This window comes from Aegilops tauschii, chromosome 5 (assembly GCF_002575655.3).
Source record: "Aegilops tauschii subsp. strangulata cultivar AL8/78 chromosome 5, Aet v6.0, whole genome shotgun sequence".
Classification (NCBI taxonomy): Eukaryota; Viridiplantae; Streptophyta; class Magnoliopsida; order Poales; family Poaceae; genus Aegilops; species Aegilops tauschii.
Window position 1 is genome coordinate 575,975,589 of NC_053039.3, and position 19,977 is coordinate 575,995,565.

General features: G+C 45.7%; 1 protein-coding gene across 1 annotated transcript; it reads right to left on the reverse strand.

Moving 5' to 3' along the window:
• Nucleotides 1-13,869: 13,869 nt before the first annotated feature.
• LOC109777775 (cytokinin riboside 5'-monophosphate phosphoribohydrolase LOG3) lies at nt 13,870-14,993 on the reverse strand. The gene has a single exon (XM_020336338.4). The coding sequence runs from the start codon at nt 14,842-14,844 to the stop codon at nt 14,098-14,100; it is 747 nt and encodes a 248-aa protein (XP_020191927.1). The 5' UTR covers nt 14,845-14,993; the 3' UTR covers nt 13,870-14,097.
• Between the last annotated feature and the right edge of the window lie 4,984 nt (nt 14,994-19,977).

Here is a 19,977-nt window from a genome sequence, read left to right on the forward strand (position 1 = left end):
TTATTCATGCTGGAAACTTCCGTGTGCAGCCACATGCCATTATGGGCTCTGGCATAGTTGAGTAAGTTGTGGGAAACCTTTCCATGATGGGCTAGCAGATGTAGGGGATTGTAGGTGTACAGGCCTATCTATCGGTTAAGGGGACCTCTTTGGAAAGACTGTGTCTCGGTCATCCGTTTCTCAAACATTATGCAGTGCAAGAAATCCAATGGAGGAGATCGAGTCTTGTGGGGAAAAGTGTACAAACCTCTGCAGAGTGTACAAACTAATCATGGTTAGTCGTGTCCCCGGTTATGGACATCTTGAGTATCTAGTTCTTGGATTATCATGTGGATCTCATTACTTTTAATATTATTTGATTGGGTTTAATGATGATGCTTAATTGGGATTGAGTTGGGTGAACCTTCTCAATGTTTAACAACTACCATGATAGTTATATAAAATTTATGCCTTTGTTGTAGGGAAAAAATTGGCCTTCCGCAAAACATATTAACCATACAGCCTCCACCAGCCATATATGCATGTAGTGATAGCTTTATTCTGTTCATTTCTCTTTTGTGTTGCCTTGCCAGCATATTCCATGTGCTGACCCGTTTCGGGCTGCAACGTATCATGTTGCAGACTTTTCAGACGATGAATAAGGAGCCATAGGTCATTGTCTTTCACTAAGTGATGCCGTTGGAGTTGATGGACTCTCTTTATCTTCCAAGCCTTCCGCTGTTATCGTATTAGATGGCCTTAAGCCATATTTATTGTATTAAGTTCTCTTTTGAGACATTCGTTGTAATAAGTGTGTGATTACTACTTTGTTATAAATCCTTCAAGTACTGTGCGTGTCAGCATTACCGATCCAGGGATGACACTGATGCACAAAGATCAGACTGTTTGAGGTCTGGTCGCTACACTCAAACATATGCACACGACTAAGCTGCAAGTTTTAGCTAGTGTGGAGAGACAGGGATATGAACGAATAACTGAGTGGATCCACCTTTTCCGACTGTTGGAAGGGCCACATCCATCATCAATCCAATCTTTTTTCAATGCAATCATTCATTCAACAGACGAACATACATGTGTTTGCCAACCAAAATGGAAATCAACATCTCTCCCCAGAAATGGGAAGAAAAGAAACCACATGCTAGCACAAGCCAAATTAGCCAAGAAGCCACACATTCATATACAAGTCGCAGAATAATCATCGATTGATTAGTAAATCCAAGATATACTAAGTACTTCCTCCGATCCATAATAAGTATTGCAGTTTTGAACTACCTTTCCTCAGTTAGTTCAAATTATGGGTCGGAGGGAGTGGTATATATCTACAAAAATTACATGGTATCAGTATGTATACGTGTATGTTTGGTTGGATGAATATATAACCTAATGTATATGTATGTCAACCTTAATTGGGTAGTTGAGGCTAGCTAGCATGATATGTCTGGCTTGGGTGAGAGCAGGTCATGGTGTCCACGACGACTCCCAGCTAGGGATGTCACCCGCAAGGTTTGGGTACTGGAGTAGCCAGCCCATACCCTTAACCATCTCATTTAGTCATACCCATCACATGTACCCATACCCGCTAGTGGATACAGTTTTTTTTCATAACCATCATTCGTCAGGATTAGTGGGTACCCGTAGGTAAAAATACCCATGTTTGCATAACATCAATTTGAGCAACACATAATCATAAACAACAACATATAATCATAATTTATAAAGAGCAACCCATAATAACATCAATACATACTTATAAATATTAACACATCATAAACATCAACACTTTCTTGTACACAACAGCACATCAAAACATCACCACATAATCATAAACAATATAGCACATAGTCATACATTTTAAGTTCACAAACTCATGACAAAGGGTAGAGGTAATCTGCCCATACTTGTTTGATTCTATAAGGGCACATGTGTATGCGGGTATGGGTTATATAATCCCATACTGTACCCGCTCTACCCAATGGGTTTGAGATTTCACTATTTATATACCCATGGGTAACTTTTTGTTCCATACCCATACCCTAATAGGGTTTTTACCCGCAGGGTACGTCGGTAATGGGTACCCGTTACCATCCCTACTCCCAGCTGAGCTTGACGGAGTAGCTGTCGTGGTTCACCAGTGAAAGAAACAGCAACGAATGAACAATAACATATCTACACATCCACCTTTTCTAAAACAAATCTACACATCCACCTACAGTTGGTAAGGCTGTGTGGATCACTCGATGCGTAGGCCGAGGGTGTTCCCCTCTTTTAGAAAATAAAAATCCACCTACAGTTGTTCTAGGGATGAACATGGGGTAGCTGGATAAATGTACATACACATGCGTTTATGTATAGTACAATGAAGGTTCTAAGGTGGTCGACGCTCACAGGAGGTCCCAACCTTTCCACTTGTACTCAAGTATATATGTCAGCTCGTGGATCATACCATTAAATCCCTGGCATGGGCCAACTACCTATTCCCTTTTCCCCTCAACTGCTTAGTTTTCGGCTTATTGTTTTTGAAAAGAAGTCTAGTTGAAATATCCACCATGGTCTAGTGAAAACTAGAAGATTGGCCAATGAATTGCTTGCACTGACATGTAGAGTATAAGGCCGAATCACCATAGTAGGTCCCGTCGATTGGTGGGACTATGTGGTGAGAAAAGACTAAGTCACGGGTGAAGCTCACCGGTCATGGACTAGCGGAACTGGAGGCTTTGCCTACATGAACACACATATGGGATAGCAGAGCCGCCTCGAAACCACCAGATCCAAAAATGCCAGACATGATGGCGTGTAGACACCAAAGCTCATTAGCGCCTGATCACCAAAAGGGTGCCGCCCCTGCTGATCAGGGTCATGATGATGTGCTCACGGTTTCTGTTGAAGTTCACAGCCAGGGCATGCGTTTTGGTCTATCTGCGCAAGGAGATATGCTCATGTCTCTCCTGCTGACTAACCCAGTCCGTTGCCAACAGCTTAATACAGCTCTGTTCTCTACTCTGCGCCCGCTAGTGGCTGCTTTTGGGCCATGGAGCTCGGGTCTTGGTTTCCGACAGGAGTCTGTTCAGGTGGAGATGCAAGTGTCCCTTTCGGGTGGAATTATTCAGTTTTCTCAGGTTCAAATTATGACCTCTACTGATCAGGCAAGTTTGTCTGCTGCACACGCTCCTCTGCCAGTGACTTTGCTACCTGCAGCTACTCCTTTGCTCCTATCTATGGAGTCGTCTGCACACCTGGATGAGATCACCAGCTCTGATGAGATGCACCTTGATGTTGAACTCCCTCATTATGCTCCGTTGGAGAATGTTGTGTCCGAACCCATGTTGACTTCTCTGTCGCTGCCTGATGAGGCTTCTCTGTCGTTGCCTGATGAGGGATCGAGCTCTCTGCCCACCAGTGCACAAGCTTCGAAATAGCGCAAAGGCAAGATGCTTGCCCCGATAGACACTGCTACCCTGCGTCGAAGCAACAGAATCAACAAGTATGATGGATTCCGGGTCACTCATGCTTCTGATGCGCGCCCTGTCAAGTCCAAGGTCAAGCCTCGAGTTATCCCTTCTGCTGTGGAGATCTCTGAAGACGCCAATCCTGCTGCATCTGTACCTGTTGCCTCCAGCATTGATGATGCAGCTCCGGCATTGCCCCCTCCGACACCCATTGCCACTCTGCAGGCCATTGGTACTAATCTTTGCGCCGTACCTGCTGAAGAGCTCACCACTTCAGCTCTGTCTGAAGAGTAGGTGGGTTTCTTTTATCGTTTCTGCAGTTATCTGAACTTTTATTCCCTTGATGCTTTTGCATAATTGGGATGTACTTTGCTGGAATGTGCGCGGTCTTAATGCGCCTGAGAAACATTTAGCGCTTGGTAATGCGATCCAGGCTAGTGGATGCGCTGTGATTTGCTTACAGGAGTCTAAGATGCCCTCCTTTGATGTTGCTACCTTAAAATCTTTATGTCCCTGACGTTTTGATCAGTTTGCATTTATTCCCTCGCATGGCGCTCCCGGTGGCATCATTACGATTTGGAATAGTAGCATTTTCACGGGCAGGGTCTTTTTGTCAGAGAATTTTGCGTTAGGAGTAGAGTTCACATCCACGCAATCTAATCATTGTTGGAAGCTTGTCAATGTATACGGTCCTTGTCAAGGTGAGCCTCGCACTACTTTTACAAGCTGGTTATTCGATTTGAATATCCCTCTTTCCGAAGATTGGCTTATTCTTGGCGATTTTAATTACATCCGTTCGCCTGATAATCGCAACAAACCGGGTGGCAGTGTTCAAGATATGGTCACCTTTAATGATTTCATTCGTGAACAAAACCTTACTGAATTGCCAATCAAGGGCAGAGCGTACACTTGGTCCAATATGCAACAACAACCACTTCTTGAACAGCTTGATTGGTTTTTCACCATGCTCAACTGGACTACCTCATTCCCAAATACAATGGTGAATCCGTTAGGGAAGCCCGTCTCTGATCATACTCCTTGCTCTATGATCATTCACACAACGATCCCAAAAAGTAAACTTTTCAGGTTTGAATCATATTGGATTGCTCATCCTGGTTTCATGGAGGTGGTGGAACATGCTTGGAACAAACCCATTAAACACAATAGACGCTCCAACTCTGCTGTGAGAATTGGGCAAAAATTCAAGGCTGTGAGGTATGCACTCAAGCACTGGAGCAGGAAAATCTCCCGCCTAACCATTGCCATTGAAAATACTAACAAAGCCCTTCTGGAACTTGATAACAGTGAAGATCGCCGGCCTCTTCGTACTCCAGAGAGAAATTTTCGCAATATTCTCAAAAAACACCTCTTAAGGCTTCTTCAGTACTAGAAAGATTACTGGAGGAAACGATGCACCATTAGATGGATTCAGTTTGGCGATGAGAACTCTAAGTTTTTCCAGACTGTAGCTACTGAACGTTACAGGAGGAATTGCATTAGCTCTCTTAAAACTACCGATGGAGGGATAGTTGAGGATCATGCTGGGAAAGAATCCATACTCTTTGAGGCTTTTAAAGCTCGGATGGGACAAGCCAACCCTTTGCCCATGAAATTTAACTTAGACAACCTGCTCAAAGACGATGTACTCTTTGCCAACCTTGTGGCTCCGTTCACACATAAAGAGATTGATGACGTGGTGGCGGCAATGCCACCTGACCCTACCCCCGGCCCTGACGGCTTCAATGGTGCTTTCTTGAAAGCGTGTTGGCCCATCCTCAAAGAGGATTTCTATCTTCTATGCGAGGAATTTCACCAGGGTGGCCTGAATCTGGAGAGCATCAATGCTGGCTATATCACGCTGATTCCAAAGACCAACTCGCCTGACAATGTCAATGACTTCTGGCCCATCACTCTACTAAACTACTGTATGAAGCTGATCACTAAAATTTTGGCCAGCCGCCTTCAGAACATTATTCTTCAAGTGGTGCATAAAAATCAATATGGCTTTCTTTGTGGAAGATCCATTCATGACTATTTGGCCTGGGCTTTCGAATACATACACCAATGTCAAGCTTCTAAGAAAGAAATTGTCCTCCTGAAACTGGACTTTGCCAAAGTCTTTGATACCATTGAACATTCTACAATGCTCCTTATCAGGAAGAAAATGGGTTTTCCACCCAAATGGCTCGCTTGGATGGAAAGCATCTTCTCTTCCGGCAAGTCTTCTATGCTTTTGAACGGTGTACCCGGTCGGCAATTTCATTGCAAGTGTGGAGTTCGTCAAGGAGATCCCATGTCTCCCCTCATTTTTGTCATTGTGGCCGATCTCTTGCAATCTGCCATTAACGAAGCGCTTGATCAAGGCATGATCAGACACCCCATCCCTCCCAAAGGTGATGCAAAGTATCCGGTGATCCAGTATGCGGACGATACTATCATAGTCTTGCCAGCGTGTCTTCTCCAAGCGGCCAAGATAAAACCAATTCTTGAAGACTACGCCACCTCCATTGGCCTTAAGATCAATTTTCATAAATCCACACTCGTGCCTATTAACACGCGGCGGACACATGCAATGATCTGGCCAATCTTTTTGGTTGCACTCAAGCCAACATGCCATTTACTTACCTGGGTCTGCCCTTAGGAACCACTCAACCTTCGGTTCTTGATATGACACCATTTGTGTGCAAAGCTGAAAGAAAGATCAGGACAGCTATGTCCCTCATGTCACATGCCGGAAGGTTGGCTTTGCTCAACTCGCTCATTACCTCGCTCGCCATCTATCCGATGGGCACCCTGCGACTGCCGCCGAAAATCCTTGCTCAGCTGGACAAAATACGCAGACACTGCCTCTGGAACAAAAAAACTGCGGATGGCGACAAACATAACTCACTAGCTGCTTGGCCCATGGTCTGTCGACCTAAATCTAGTGGTGGCCTCGGGATTCTTGATTTGAAGGTTCAAAATGATGGTCTGCTTCTAAAATTCCTTCATAAGTTTTTCAACAAAATGGACATTCCTTAGGTGCAGCTGGTTTGGGAGACATACTATGTTGATTCGATCCCCCATGCAACCGACATATGCGGCTCCTTCTGGTGGCGCGATCTTGTTCACCTAATGCCAATATATCGCGGTATCACTCACGTTCAAATCAAAAAGGGTACATCTGCACTTTTTTGGAAAGACAACTGGAATAATGTTGTATACGCTGATAAGTACCCGAGGGCTTTCTCATACGTCCATGATGAAGATTTATCGGTCCGAGACTTCTTGACGGCCACCACCCTGCATGAAACCTTTCAGCTACCGCTCCCCATGCAAGCCCATGATGAGCTCAAGCTATTCAGCTTGACGTCACGGCTGTGACTTTTGATGAGCATGACGATGTTTGGTCATATTGCTGGGGGTCGACTGTGTTCAAGACTGCCACGTACTATTAATTTTTCTTTCGTGATGTGGTCGCACATGTGGCTTTCCGTTGGCTTTGGCGCGCCAAGTGTACCCCAAAAATCAAGGTCTTTGGTTGGTTCCTGTTGTCTGATCGCCTCAATACACGAAACATGCTAAAAAGGAGACATTACAACATTGGTTCCAACCTTGATTGCTTGCTCTGTGGTCTTCACGTTGAAGAAACGGTGGAACATCTCTTCTTCCACTGCACTTTTAGCAAGGATTGTTGGTGGCGATTAAACATCCACTGTGCTGCTGTTGGGAATAGGCTGGATCTTGTGGAACAACTGAAGACACGGCATCCTCGCAAAATGATCATGGAAATCTTCCTGGTTGCTGCTTGGAGCCTATGGAAGGAGCGCAACAATAACTACTTTAAACACATCATGCCTTCCATGGCCTCCTGATGGGATCGGTTCAAGTGTGACTTTAGTAACATTCAATATAGATTGCCATAGCATAAGAGACATGTGGTCTCTTCCATCTTGCAAAACCTACATCAGGACTCTTAGTGGTTGTACATTGTTAGCCCTGACCAACTACCCACCTTTGTAATTACCACCATGTAATAGTTCTATTTTTTATTTAATATATATGCTGTAGGAATCTTTCCTACTGTCTTAACCTTCAAAAAAACCAAAAGGGTCGACCTCTATGAGGTTGAAGCCAGAACAACATTATGCCTAGCACCACCTCTATCGCCGCATCATCGAAGCAACGCCATGAGGTCAACCATTCAAGAACTAACCACACACTCAACAATTGAGATCTTAGACACCCCCCCCCCCCCCTCTCCCACCATCAGATCGGCGATAGAGGAGGATAGCGGATTGGCGGGCTCCTTCGTGAGGATGGATGTTTTGTTTGATTGTGAAGGCCCATTCTAAAAAAGATCAAATAATGCTGACACCAAGTATTATAGACCCATTAGGTGCTAAATATTTTCCACACTAGACTTTCTAGTGATTAGATGGACTAATTAACCAAACAAGAAAGGTCGACCTCAAGCCAGCCCTGAATGTCTTGTCCTGGTGTACAATGTATGGCCAGTCAAGCAGATGTGGATCCCAGTGCATAAAAAAAAATCTTGGCTAATTAAGTGACCTCTCTCTCTCTCTCTCTCAAACATATAAGATACTACTACTGCTATCCGACATACCAAACTGTTAGTAGAAAGAAGAAAAGAAAAGAAGGAAAACTGGAGCTGGCTATGTCGATTGGGAGAGGATTTGCAGCGTGTAGGGGAACATTCTATTCCTGCTCAATTATTTGGCTGACTTGGCTGACTAGCAGCATATACAACTATACTCATCGGACACATGTGGTCCTCCCATGGGTTCCTAGTGTATATTCCACCGTCTTGGATCTCCCTATCCAATCAATGCAAGCTATGATCCCACTCTTGTCTTTCTAGAGTGTTTAGAAGGAATCGGGTCAAACTACGCGGTTTCCCTCTTGCTGTTTTTCATTATACAATCTGCGAAAAGAATATGAACTAAGTAATCCTTGATCATGCATGCTAAACAAGTTTTGCCACCCCTTTTGGCAAACTATGTATACAAAAGCATTGGTCTCTGTCAGTTACAAACGTGTATATGTATACATGCTTGGAAGCATAATTATGAGGTTCTTATGTTAGTGGTGGGTGTGCAAGCACGTCTACATTAATTGACATCAAGTAAGAAAAAAAAGTTACACCCTTTCGCAAATGTTACATCAACATACGTCGTGTTAAGTTATAGTTGTTGAGAGAGACAACTAACTTAATTAGCATAAAGAAGTTATTTATGGTGCAAAGAAGACGTGAAACACCAACTAAAGGAGCGCTTGATTGTACAAATATATATTAATCGTTACGGCTCGATATTAGGTGATGGAAGCAAGATAGGATCTCCCATTTGCTTCGAGAAACCAGTCACTATTTGGTGGACGGTTAAGCGACGTCGTCCATGGTAATAATAGAAACAATGCGCGTTGCCAGATAAATAGTTTCGATTTTGCTCTTGTGGGATGCATGATGTGTTGTTAATTATCTGTCTGGAAGTAATCAAAGAAGTTCGGTCGGATAGCAAGGCACGATAGCTTAATTTACGTATCTTTACTATTTCATCGTCAAAGATTCCATTCTGTACCACTCCTAGTAGCTAGTCGGATAAATCAGCTCAATAATGCAACAAGCTGGCTAGTAGTAGCCTACGCAATCCAAACACTTGACTAAATAATTTCTTTTCTCTTTCGGGAGACAGAGACGACTAAGGGGCAGAGCAACATGGATGGATGCTGCTGTTAGAGAGGGAGAGGCAATCCAACATGAACCATGATTCCATCGCGTCAAGAATTAAGAATTACTCGCTCCGTTCACTATTACAAGATGTTCTAACCTTTTTATTTCCTGAATCGAATGTATATAGACACGTTTTAGTGAGTTTGTTCACTCATTTCAATCTGTATGTAGTTCATATTGAAATATTCAAAACGTCTTATAATAGTGAACAACGGGAGTTGTATATTCCATTCTGTCGATCCATGAAAAGAAAACTGAATAGTGCCCTTCATATATAGGAGCACCTCCAACGATATCTAGATTTAATTATCTCTATAAAACAAGATTTAGATTTAAAATGACACAGACGAAGACATGGCCTAGCGAGACATCCGCCACATGCACATAGACCAGGGGCCTATAGTCACGCAGGACATTAATGATGCCGGCATAAACCAGGCTGAAGCAAAGGCATCGCACAAGAAATATATGGGGCAGAGTGCACTCGCTTGCGGTCGCCTTGCCCAGGGCGGCTCTGGAGTCCCTACCCTAACCCTAGCGCCGCCACTCTTCTTACTCCCCCCTGCCGCCGCGGCGCCGCCAGATGACTTTGCCCGGCGGTCGACGATGGCAGCGGGGCTTCCTCTCGCAGCGCCGCCTGGATCTCGTGGGCACTGATGCGGGTTGTGCGTCGGCGTGCGCTAGGACGCGGGTCCTGGCGGTCGAGACGGAGATCGACTACTAGATGGACACGGTGGCTGTCCTTGGCGATAGGCCTTCGTCACGATGGTGGGTGCGTGCGGGCGCGGATGGGTGTGCGCTGACTAAGGCTGGGTTGCCGCGAGGGACTTGTTCCAGCGTGCGTGCATCCTCTGGCAGGCCGGATGGACTTGTTCCAGCCTGATCTCCCCTCGCTGACGCGCGGGGCATGGAACGGTGGTGGTGATCTCGATTTTGATCGGCCTATTGGTGGTGGGTGCAGACTGCCTGCACCGACCTCCTGTGGCTCCATGATGGTTGTGGCACCGATAGATCTTCGTGGGGGTGTACCTCTCCGGATCCGGTGCTTCGGCGATGAGATGCAAACTATGACGGCGACTTGATGCAGAGGGATGGTTGTGCAATGGCGGTGATTGCATCGCGTGTAGCTGCTGGGATTACGGAAAAGTGGTAGTAACATCACATGAGTGACTACGATGGTGGTGCGTATCGAGCACCCTGTATCGAGCTCCGAGGCGAAAGTCCAGGTCTGACCTGAGTTGGTTACCTAGCAATGGCGACTATTATATGTCATTACCTTGTTGAAGGCATTGCTCGGTTATGCTCGGACTGTTTCTTCATGGGGAAAACCTAGATCATGTCCTTCAGTGGTTGGATCTGATGACGACGGTGTTTAAGCGTTGCTCCCTTCCTGAAAGCGTTACTGTCAAAGAACTTTGTCGTCTGTGTGTTAACATGAGATGGCTGGTGCGGATATGGTCTTTCGTGTAGTTTGCCGATCTTGGATCTAGTCACTTAGGTTTTTTTTACCGCCTATGCATAGTTTTGGTCTTATATGACTTTGCTATTTGCCGACGTGTTTTTTGTGTGCGTTGGTGTTGGTTGTGTGCATCCTAGCTATGTAGAGGCCTGGTATGTGCTCATCGTGTTTATATCCTCTTGATGCTTCATTTTGAGTTAATAAAATTCACCCTTTATCGAAAAAGAGTGCACTCGCTTGCATTGGGGATGAGAGCTTGCAGGCGCCAATCAGGGTCGAGGTGGATACTGCCCGTATGAATATATTTTTAATCATGCGATTGTGAATGTGCACTCTCATATGAATATAAACGTGATGACGACACATGCCTGGCCGATCATGTCAACAGCTATTAACATGAGTAACCAACTGAAACAGACATATATGATCCAGCTGGCTGATGTAGAGCATTGACTCCATGGTAGCAACACGCCTACGTGTTGTCCAGCAATTGGTTCAGCAGGATATACGTGCGTACGTGTTGACCATTAGTTTAGCTACCCTAATTTGCTTGACCAGCTTTGTGGAAAATGAGCTGATAGAAGTTACCTAGGTAAGTTAACCATGGAGGGTTGTCCACTTCAGCTCTCGGCTTAATCTGAAGATGTATGCGTGTTGACGATCATAGACTCCTGCTCATACGTTGCACCAAAATTCCAGCAAAGAAATCGGTCCTTGCTAGCTAGCTAGATTAATGTATACATTGTAATGGATGGATAGGTCAACATCGATCAGCTGTTGCACTAACTTGTTGCCAACTGTTTTGACTTGATGTCACCAGTGGGAAATGAAGCACCAATTTCCCAACACGGAGATGATGAAGTCGGTCCGTTTACTTGTGCCCTAATCAACCTGTGAGCAGCTTCTTAGCTTCTTTTGCACCCTACGAATATTCAATTCTCTCTCGGACGATTCTTATCCAAAAGTTGAAAGGTATCATCGCATCGCATAAAGGAGGCTTGGCCTATCTTGCCTCTTGGGGGGAAACAGGGACTGCGTGCCACACGTACTAAAATCATGATCAGACGCACTGTAGTAACTCTGTAAAAATGTTTGTCTTGGGTGAGTGGGATGTGTGTTGGACCTCTGTTCCTTTTATCATCGACGATGATACTGAAACCCAGGGCGGGGTAACTCATATGAAGAAAAGGCCAATGTAAAATGTTTAATTAACGAAAAGGCCAATGTAAATTCTTGCTTCCTCGATCATCCTTGCCAGCACCGCTGATACAGTGGATGGTTGTTGTTTGAAAATTCTGGCATTGCGCTCGTTCCATGTGGTCCACCATACTAGCTGAACAAGGGAACTCCATTGTTTTCGCTCCGCTCCGGTGATCATGGTGGTGGTCTGTTCCGCCCATTGTGTGATAGATGTGGTGGTTGGAGACGGTGCTAGGTCCAGCCGCAAGTTGCAATAGCGCAGGATCGCCTGCCAAATTTGGATTGAGAAGGGGCATGTTGCCAGCAAGTGAAGCACATACTCCCTGGGTCCATTGCAGAGGGCGCAAGCCGCGTCATGCGGCCACCCCTTTTTCGCAAGCACATCAGCAGTGTTGCATCTGCCAAGCATGGCTAGCTAGGCAAAGATCTTGCATTTACCCGAGATTTTCACGAGACGTTCTATAGCACACATCTATTTCAAGTACTTCTTCATATTGAAAAGAGGGAAGAAGGGGAAACAAAGAGATATTCCTACTCAAACAATAGGGGGTGCTGATATCTCTCTCGCCCGCGCTGCAACGCGCGATTTCCGACATGCCACACTTGCCCTTTTTAGCAAGTCTGGGGATATCGTTTAAGGTAAATCCGGGCCCCACCCCAGGCCCCACCCGTTGAAATCAGGGGGGAGGGGTGAGATTAAGTTTTACGGGAGAGAGAGAGAGAGAGTAGGAGGGTCCAGCACTGTATGCGCACATGTAGGCTGATGTGTCTTCATGGGTGGGCCCATCTATCCTTGGCTTCCGACAGTGCGAGCAAACGAGATCGCTCGTTGCAATGCTCGCTCGCTAAGGAGTCTTTCCGAATGATAAGTCATGTTGTGTACATGTCTTCTATATATAGTAATTCCTATGATTGCTCCCTATCCCCACTTACTATGAAGATGTGTGTGTGTGTGTGTGTGTGTGTGTGTGTTAGACCGAACGACGCCACCTAAGGAGGGGGTGCCAATTTGAATCTTTTCCAAATTAAATCAAGTTTCATTGAGGCTCTTGAATTCAAGGTAAATTGTACTAATTCAGGTTAAAATGTGCAATTATATCAGCCTCTCTAGCAATAGTCCCCATTTGAGAGCCCCTAAAGGTTAAAGGGGGACCACCTCCAATTTCCCGGAGCCCGGAAAATGCCTCCAACTCAAGTAGTTGTCTCCATTTCTCAGCCACATTTTCTTATAACACATGGTTCAATTTTCACCATGTTTTTTTTCCTCCCGCCTCTCTCCTTCCTCATCTAGTGTCGCAACTCGGATGTGGTGGCGGAGCTTCACAGTTAGCGGATCGGTCCACGATGATGACATTGTATCGGCAATGTTGCGCGGCATGGGTGACGTCAGGAGGCTTCAGCTAGTGACTTGAAATGGGGATATTTTTAAGGTGGGATTGTGGGCCTCCCAATTTTGGACACCTCAAAAAACTTATTTGGTGACCTGAGAGGGGGGTGGGGGCTTGTTAGCTAGCTAGCAAGAGGATAATTGATGAGAAGAATTGGTGAGGGTGACGTGAGTAGTGAGCATTGTCAATCATTCTTTGTCTATTGTGTTGGTTGTGGATAGTACTCGGTTGGTTGCTGCCGGCCTATCTTCCACAGCACCAGGTCCCGGCCACTAGTGCTGGTTCCACGGTGGTGCATCCACGTGCCTGAATTGGCCACCTCACACCCGCACACCCATGCAGCTAGGATGCAAATTGCAGAGGGAAAGAGAGGACAGATGGACATGGATATGAATGGATCGGCCTCACTTGTCCCCTTCCCAACTTTTCCGATGGTTGGGGACGCCACATCCATCATCAATCCTCCTCTCATCAGTCTATCTATCCTTTTGCATTGCAATCAATCAATCAATCATGTTGCTGCTGCTGCTGTGGATCCGAATCATATCAAACCCCAAATGGAAATGGGCTTCTCTCCCCAGAAATGGGAACAGAAGATACATAAACAGCACAAGTAGAATGAAAGTCAGCCAAGCACAAGCACAAGAACATAAAGTATTTGCATACGTTCAACCATACGGCCCACAGAATGATATGATATCTAATTGATTAATCCAAGATATCCAAAGTATTTACAGAGTATATACGGATGATGAATATCTATGTTTGGTTGGGTGGTAATGGATATATAATCTAGAGTCTGGTATGTGTGTGTTTGTCAACTAATCTTGGGTTGGTGGTTGGTGACGGTGAGTTGATCCGGCCGCCGGCCGGCTAGCGCGAGATGTCCGGCCTGGGCGGCGAGCACGCCATGGTGTCCACGGACGACTCCCAGCTGAGCTTGATGGCGGATGCGTCGTGGTGCGCCGGCGCGTACTCCTCCAGCGCCGCCAGCAGCTCGCCGGGCGTGGGCGCCGCCACGATGATGCGCCTTGCCGCCGGCGACACGAACCCCTCGTCCACCGCCCTGTCGATGAAGTCGAGCAGCGAGTCGTAGTACCCCTCCACGTTCAGCAGGCCCACGGGCTTGTCGTGGATGCCGAGCTGCGCCCAGGTGATCACCTCCAGCAGCTCCTCCAGCGTGCCGTAGCCGCCGGGGAGCGCCACGAAGGCGTCGGCGCGGCGGGCCATCTCGGCCTTGCGCTGGTGCATGCCGGACACGGCCTTCACCTCCTCGCCGCCGGGCGTCTCGCCGATGAGCTCCCGCGGGAGGACCGACCGCGGCACGACGCCCGTGACGCGCCCGCCGCCGCCGTGCACCGCGCGGGACACCAGGCCCATGAGCCCCACGCTGCCGCCGCCGTACACGAGGTCGATGCCGCGCTCCACCAGCTGCTGCCCGAGCTGCACGGCGGCCAGCTGGTACGCCGGCTTCCTCCCCGGGCTGCTCCCGCAGAACACGCACACCCGCCGGAACCGCGACGGCAGCTTCTTGCTGCCGTTGCTCGCCGGCGCAGGCTTTGGCGACGTGGCCAGCGCCACCGTGGTCGTCGACGTCGGCGCCTCCTCCTGCTGCTCCATGTCTGTCTCTCTCTCGGTCGATCGACGGTGCTAGAGAATGTATATGTGCCGGCCGGAATGGGGGAGGAGAGGTGCCCGGCCGGTGTGGGCGCGTATATATAGCCTACTGTTGAGTTGCGTTGCGTTGGTCTTCCTCCTCCTCCTCCTCCTGGCTGCTTGGATAGGGACTATATATATAATAATTATCTCTGAATCTTTATCTATGTATATAGTTGATTGATTAACAATTTGTTGCTAATTTTTTTGAGGGGTAATTTGTTGCTAATTAAGCTGTGGGTATTAGCTATTGTTGGCTGGAGAAGATTCTGGGCGATCTCCTCTCGTGGCTTGATCTACCTTCTCTCTTCCGAGTCAACCAGTTTGATTAAATCAATCTCATGTGCTATACATGTTCCTACTTGCAAATCAACAAAGCCATAAAGCAACTAATCTATTTATAGTTAATCATCAACCAACGCGGGAATGAAGAGATACGGAGTACTCCCTCCGTTCCTAAATATAAGTCTTTGTAGAGATTCCACTAGGCGGGCTACATACGAAGCAAAATGAATGAATCTACACTTAAAGTGCATCTATATACATCCGTATGTGGTTCATAGTGGAAGCTCTACAAAGACTTATACTCCCTCCGTCCCAAAATTCTTGTCTTTGATTTGTTCAAATATGATGTATCAAGTCACATTTTAGTATTAGATACATCCGTATCTTGACAAAATCTAAGACAAGAATTTTGGAACGGAGGGAGTAGTATACATCTTCTTATCTGTAGATATCTACCTAGCGTTGTTTGGTCCAGGGACGGACACGAGGGTGCTGGATAATTGTACGTACACACACATGCGCCTGTGTACACATGTAGTGCACTTAAGACTCTGAGGTGGCGCCGGTGGTCCCACATGTCCACTTGTGCCAGTACCACTCCATCTGTTCACATGTGGACCCATCATTTTCACTAATTAAACCCTCGGCATGGGCCGACTATTATCTATACATTTCTCCACAACTTCTAATTTTTTTGTAAAATTTGTCACCGTCCACTCGTTGAAGCGCCTTCAATGGTTAACGGTTTAGCCGGAAAACCAGAAGATTAGGCATTGGATTGTTTTCACCGAGATGTGGAGTATAATAAGATCCCACTGAATTGTCACAATAGTAGCTCACTACATATATAGGACATGATCCCGAGGTGCGAGAAGGAAGATCCCCGATCTGGACTGACGGTTGGGCAGCCCAACAGGGCAAAGCCGATAGCTCATTGATCCCTTGGGTGCTCCTTGTCTGGCTCTTGCCTCCATTGTCCCGAACATTTTGCTGAATGCCAAACTACGATGATATGTGTCAACAAGTTGGGCTGGTGTTTCTTTTCTTCTCGGGAAAGAAAGAAAGGCTCCTAGACGTTTAGGGTTTCTCTACTGCCCGCCGCCGGCGCCGCCGATTTACCTCGTCTATTGTGGCCTTAGGGCCATGTAGGCGCGGTAGATCCCAATCCTTGCCGGTGGGAGGGCCCCATCTTCGTTTTAGGTGTTTTTTTAGTCTGTTTAAGATTTGTGTCATACTCGAAAAAGCGAGTTGGCGGCAGCTCTCTGAAGATAGAATAAGGCTCTCCCCGCCTAGCCCGCGTCTCGACCATGCGTCCTACGTTGAGAAATTGCAGGAGCATAGGGTTGCTGAACTTGCACTTAACTAGCTAGGAGGGGCATGTTCTTAAAAGAACCAAATAATAATGCTTAATTACGCAGAGTGATGTATCCGTCAGGTGCAAATATTTTCCACGCTACTTTCTGGCGATTGGATGGACGAATTTTAAGCAGACAAGAAAGGTTGACAGCCTCGACTGTCCTGTCTTGATGTGGTACTACCATGCAGGGTGTGGGTCCCAATTTTTTTACACAAGAAAAATCTTGGCAAAGTTAGATACTACTGTAGTATCTGCTCCGACAGACCAAACAGTTAGTGAGAAAGAGTGAAAAGAAATAAATAAAGAAAGGTTGGAGCTAAGCTGAGGTGGGTCTATGGGGAGAGGAGCTGCAGCTGTAGAGGGGACATTCTACTGCAGCTCAATTATTTGGGTGTCTAGAAATACTAATATACTAAAACTTGGACACGTGGCACCCTCCCAATGGGATCCCAGTGTACCGTCCCAGAACTCACTATCCAATCGATGTAAGCCATGATGTCACTCCTCTCTCTCTCTCTCTCTCTCTCTCTCTCTCTCTCTCTCTCTCTTTTCAGTTCTCGATCTGCTGATGTCGTGGGGGAATCGGGTCAAATTACGCGGTTTCCCTCTTGCTGTCATCTATACAATCTACTAGGACAACATAAATTATAACCTTAATCATGCATGCTAAACAAGCTTTCCCACACTTTCTGCAAATTATGTGTATATACAAGCCGGTCTCCGTCAATTACAGACATAATTATGTGTGCTTAGGGAGGCGTGAAACACGAACCTATGTTGTAAAAATTGTTAATCGTGGGGGCTCGATCTTAGGTGATGGAAGCAAAGATATAATCTTCCATTAGTGTTGGAAAACCCAGTCACTAATTGGTGGATGCCATAATAGTAAAAAACCGCGAGCTCTTGTCGGAGGGATTGTTTTCATTTTGATGCTTGCCAAATGCATGCCACGTTGTCGAGAAATCTATGAAAAGAACATGAGTAAACCATCTGTTTTTTCTTGTAATTTATGAATACAGACCGACTCTTCGTTGGTTCTAGATGTCTGGCTGTAAAGATTGTTAATCGTGGGCGCCTGATTTTGGGTGCTCAAAGCATGATCTCCAGCTAGGTCCCATTTGTATTTGGAAAACCCGGTCACTAATGTCGTCATCTATGGTAATAATAACAATCAAAAACATCGTGCTTGTCGGAGGAACTGTTTTAGTCGTGCTCTCGCTGGACGCGTGATGTATTGTTAATCATATGAGTAATTAATGAACTAAACCCGGTCAGATAGCAAGGCACCATATATTATCTTAATGAATCCTCGTCAAAGATCCCATTCCTGCTGGTGTCTTTTGACGATTACTGCTCGATGCGTACTACTACCCCTGATAGAGGAGCTAGACATATAGTTGGATTAATCAGCTCAATAATGCAAACAACCTGGCTAGTAGTGGCCTATGCGATCCACACACTCGCATACATGATTGCCTTCTTCTTTTCTTTAGAGGTGGAGACGATTAAGGAGCAGAACAACATAGATGAATGGCGCATCAAAGTCAGCTATATGTGTTGCTAGCTAGAAGCGATCGTTAGAGATGAATGGAGAGGCAATCCAACATGCATGGATCCATCCCATCAAGAACCTCTTAGTATATTCATTCTGTCGATCTAGGAAAAGGGATCCGAATACAAACGACCACTCATATATAAGAGCTAGCATATCTAACAACATTTATATTTAAAACAAAAGAAGCAAACAGTTGGATTTAAAATGGTGTGAGAGAGGACATAGGCCCATGGGAATGGGACCGATCCTTAGTGTCCACCTCTTGTTAATTATGCATATGGACCGGGTCTTCGTCGATTCTAGACGGTTGACTGTGTAAAGATTGTTAATCGTGGGCGCCTGATCTTGGATGATGGAAGCTTGATCTCTAGCCAGCTAGCTCCCATTTGTATTGGCAAATCCAGTCACCAATTGGTGGACGGTTAGCGATGTCGTCGTCTATGGCAATAACAATAACACCATCGTGCTTTCTCGGAGGAACTGCTTTAGTTCTGAGCTCGCGGGACGCGTGATGTGTTGTTAATCATATGTGTCACAGTAATTAATGGGCTAAACCCGGTCGGATAGCAAGGCACCATTGCTTAGCTAATTCAATTCCTTGTCAAAGATTCCATTCTGCTGGTGTCTGAGATGATTACTATAGAGGTGCTAGCTAGCGGGATTAATCAACTCAATAATGCAACAACCTGGCTACTAATGGCCTACGCAATCCAGACACTTGCATTTTCCTTTAGATCGATAGAGACGATTAAGGAGTAGAGCAATGTTGGTGGGTGGATGGATCAAAATCAGCTAAATTTGTGGCTACTAGATTGTAGAGAGGGAGGGCAATCCAACATGAATCCATCCCATCAAGATTCTCTTGTTGCATTCTCTCATCCAAGGAAATGGGAACCAAATACTACCAACACTTCATATTTAAGAGCTAGAATCTCCAACAACGTTCAGATTTATCTTGAAAAACAAACATTTCGATTTATGGTGTGAGTGAGAACATACTCCCATCCCATGGAATCCCATTTTATTGCTCCACCGGCATCGATCTTCCTATCCAATCAATCAACTGTGATGTCACTCCTCTACCTATTTCTCTCTAGTTGTTTCTGATCTAATTTATCTAAAGGACATAGATAATCCTCGATCAATCATGCATGTTAAACAAGTTTTTTTTTTACAATTTACCTTTTTTGCAAATTATGTGTATACATGCGTGTCAATTCTAGATGCATGTATATATGCTTATGGGGGGCTTGTAACACGGATCTAAAATATATAGTTGTTCAAGTTATAGATCGTGGGTGCCTGGTCTTAGGAGATGAAAGGCGATCTCCAACTAGCTCCCATTTGAATCTGGGAGATTCAGTCACTAATTGGTGGACCGTTAGCGATGTCGTCGTCTATGGTGGTAATAGAAGTAAGAAACACCTTGATGCAACCATGATGAAGGTTGTCAGCATCTGTTTTGCACATTCATACAAACACTAGTGTCGATAGCGCATGATCTAGCTAGGCACTGCCATTGTCGTTTGGTTTTCAATATCTTGACAAAGTGGTCGCATAGGCTGAAAAGTTGTGATCAAAAGGTGCACACTTTTTTGGGGCGTGATGATCTCTTCTCACTTTCTACGTGACGTTGCAAAACTATTGTGACGCCATGGAATTATGCTCGTGGGGAGCCTCCCCTAGAAGCTCGAAACATCAAGAAGTCTTGTCGGAGAACATTCTTTAGTTGTGTGTGCGTGATGTGTTGTTAACCATATGAGCCATCAATTGTAATTAATGAGCTAGTTAAGCTCGGTTGGGTAGCAAGGCACAATATAGCTTGATGAATTAAGTTATTCGTCGTCAACGGTTCAATTCATCCTGGTGTCTTTGATGATTACTGGATCCGTACCGCTCT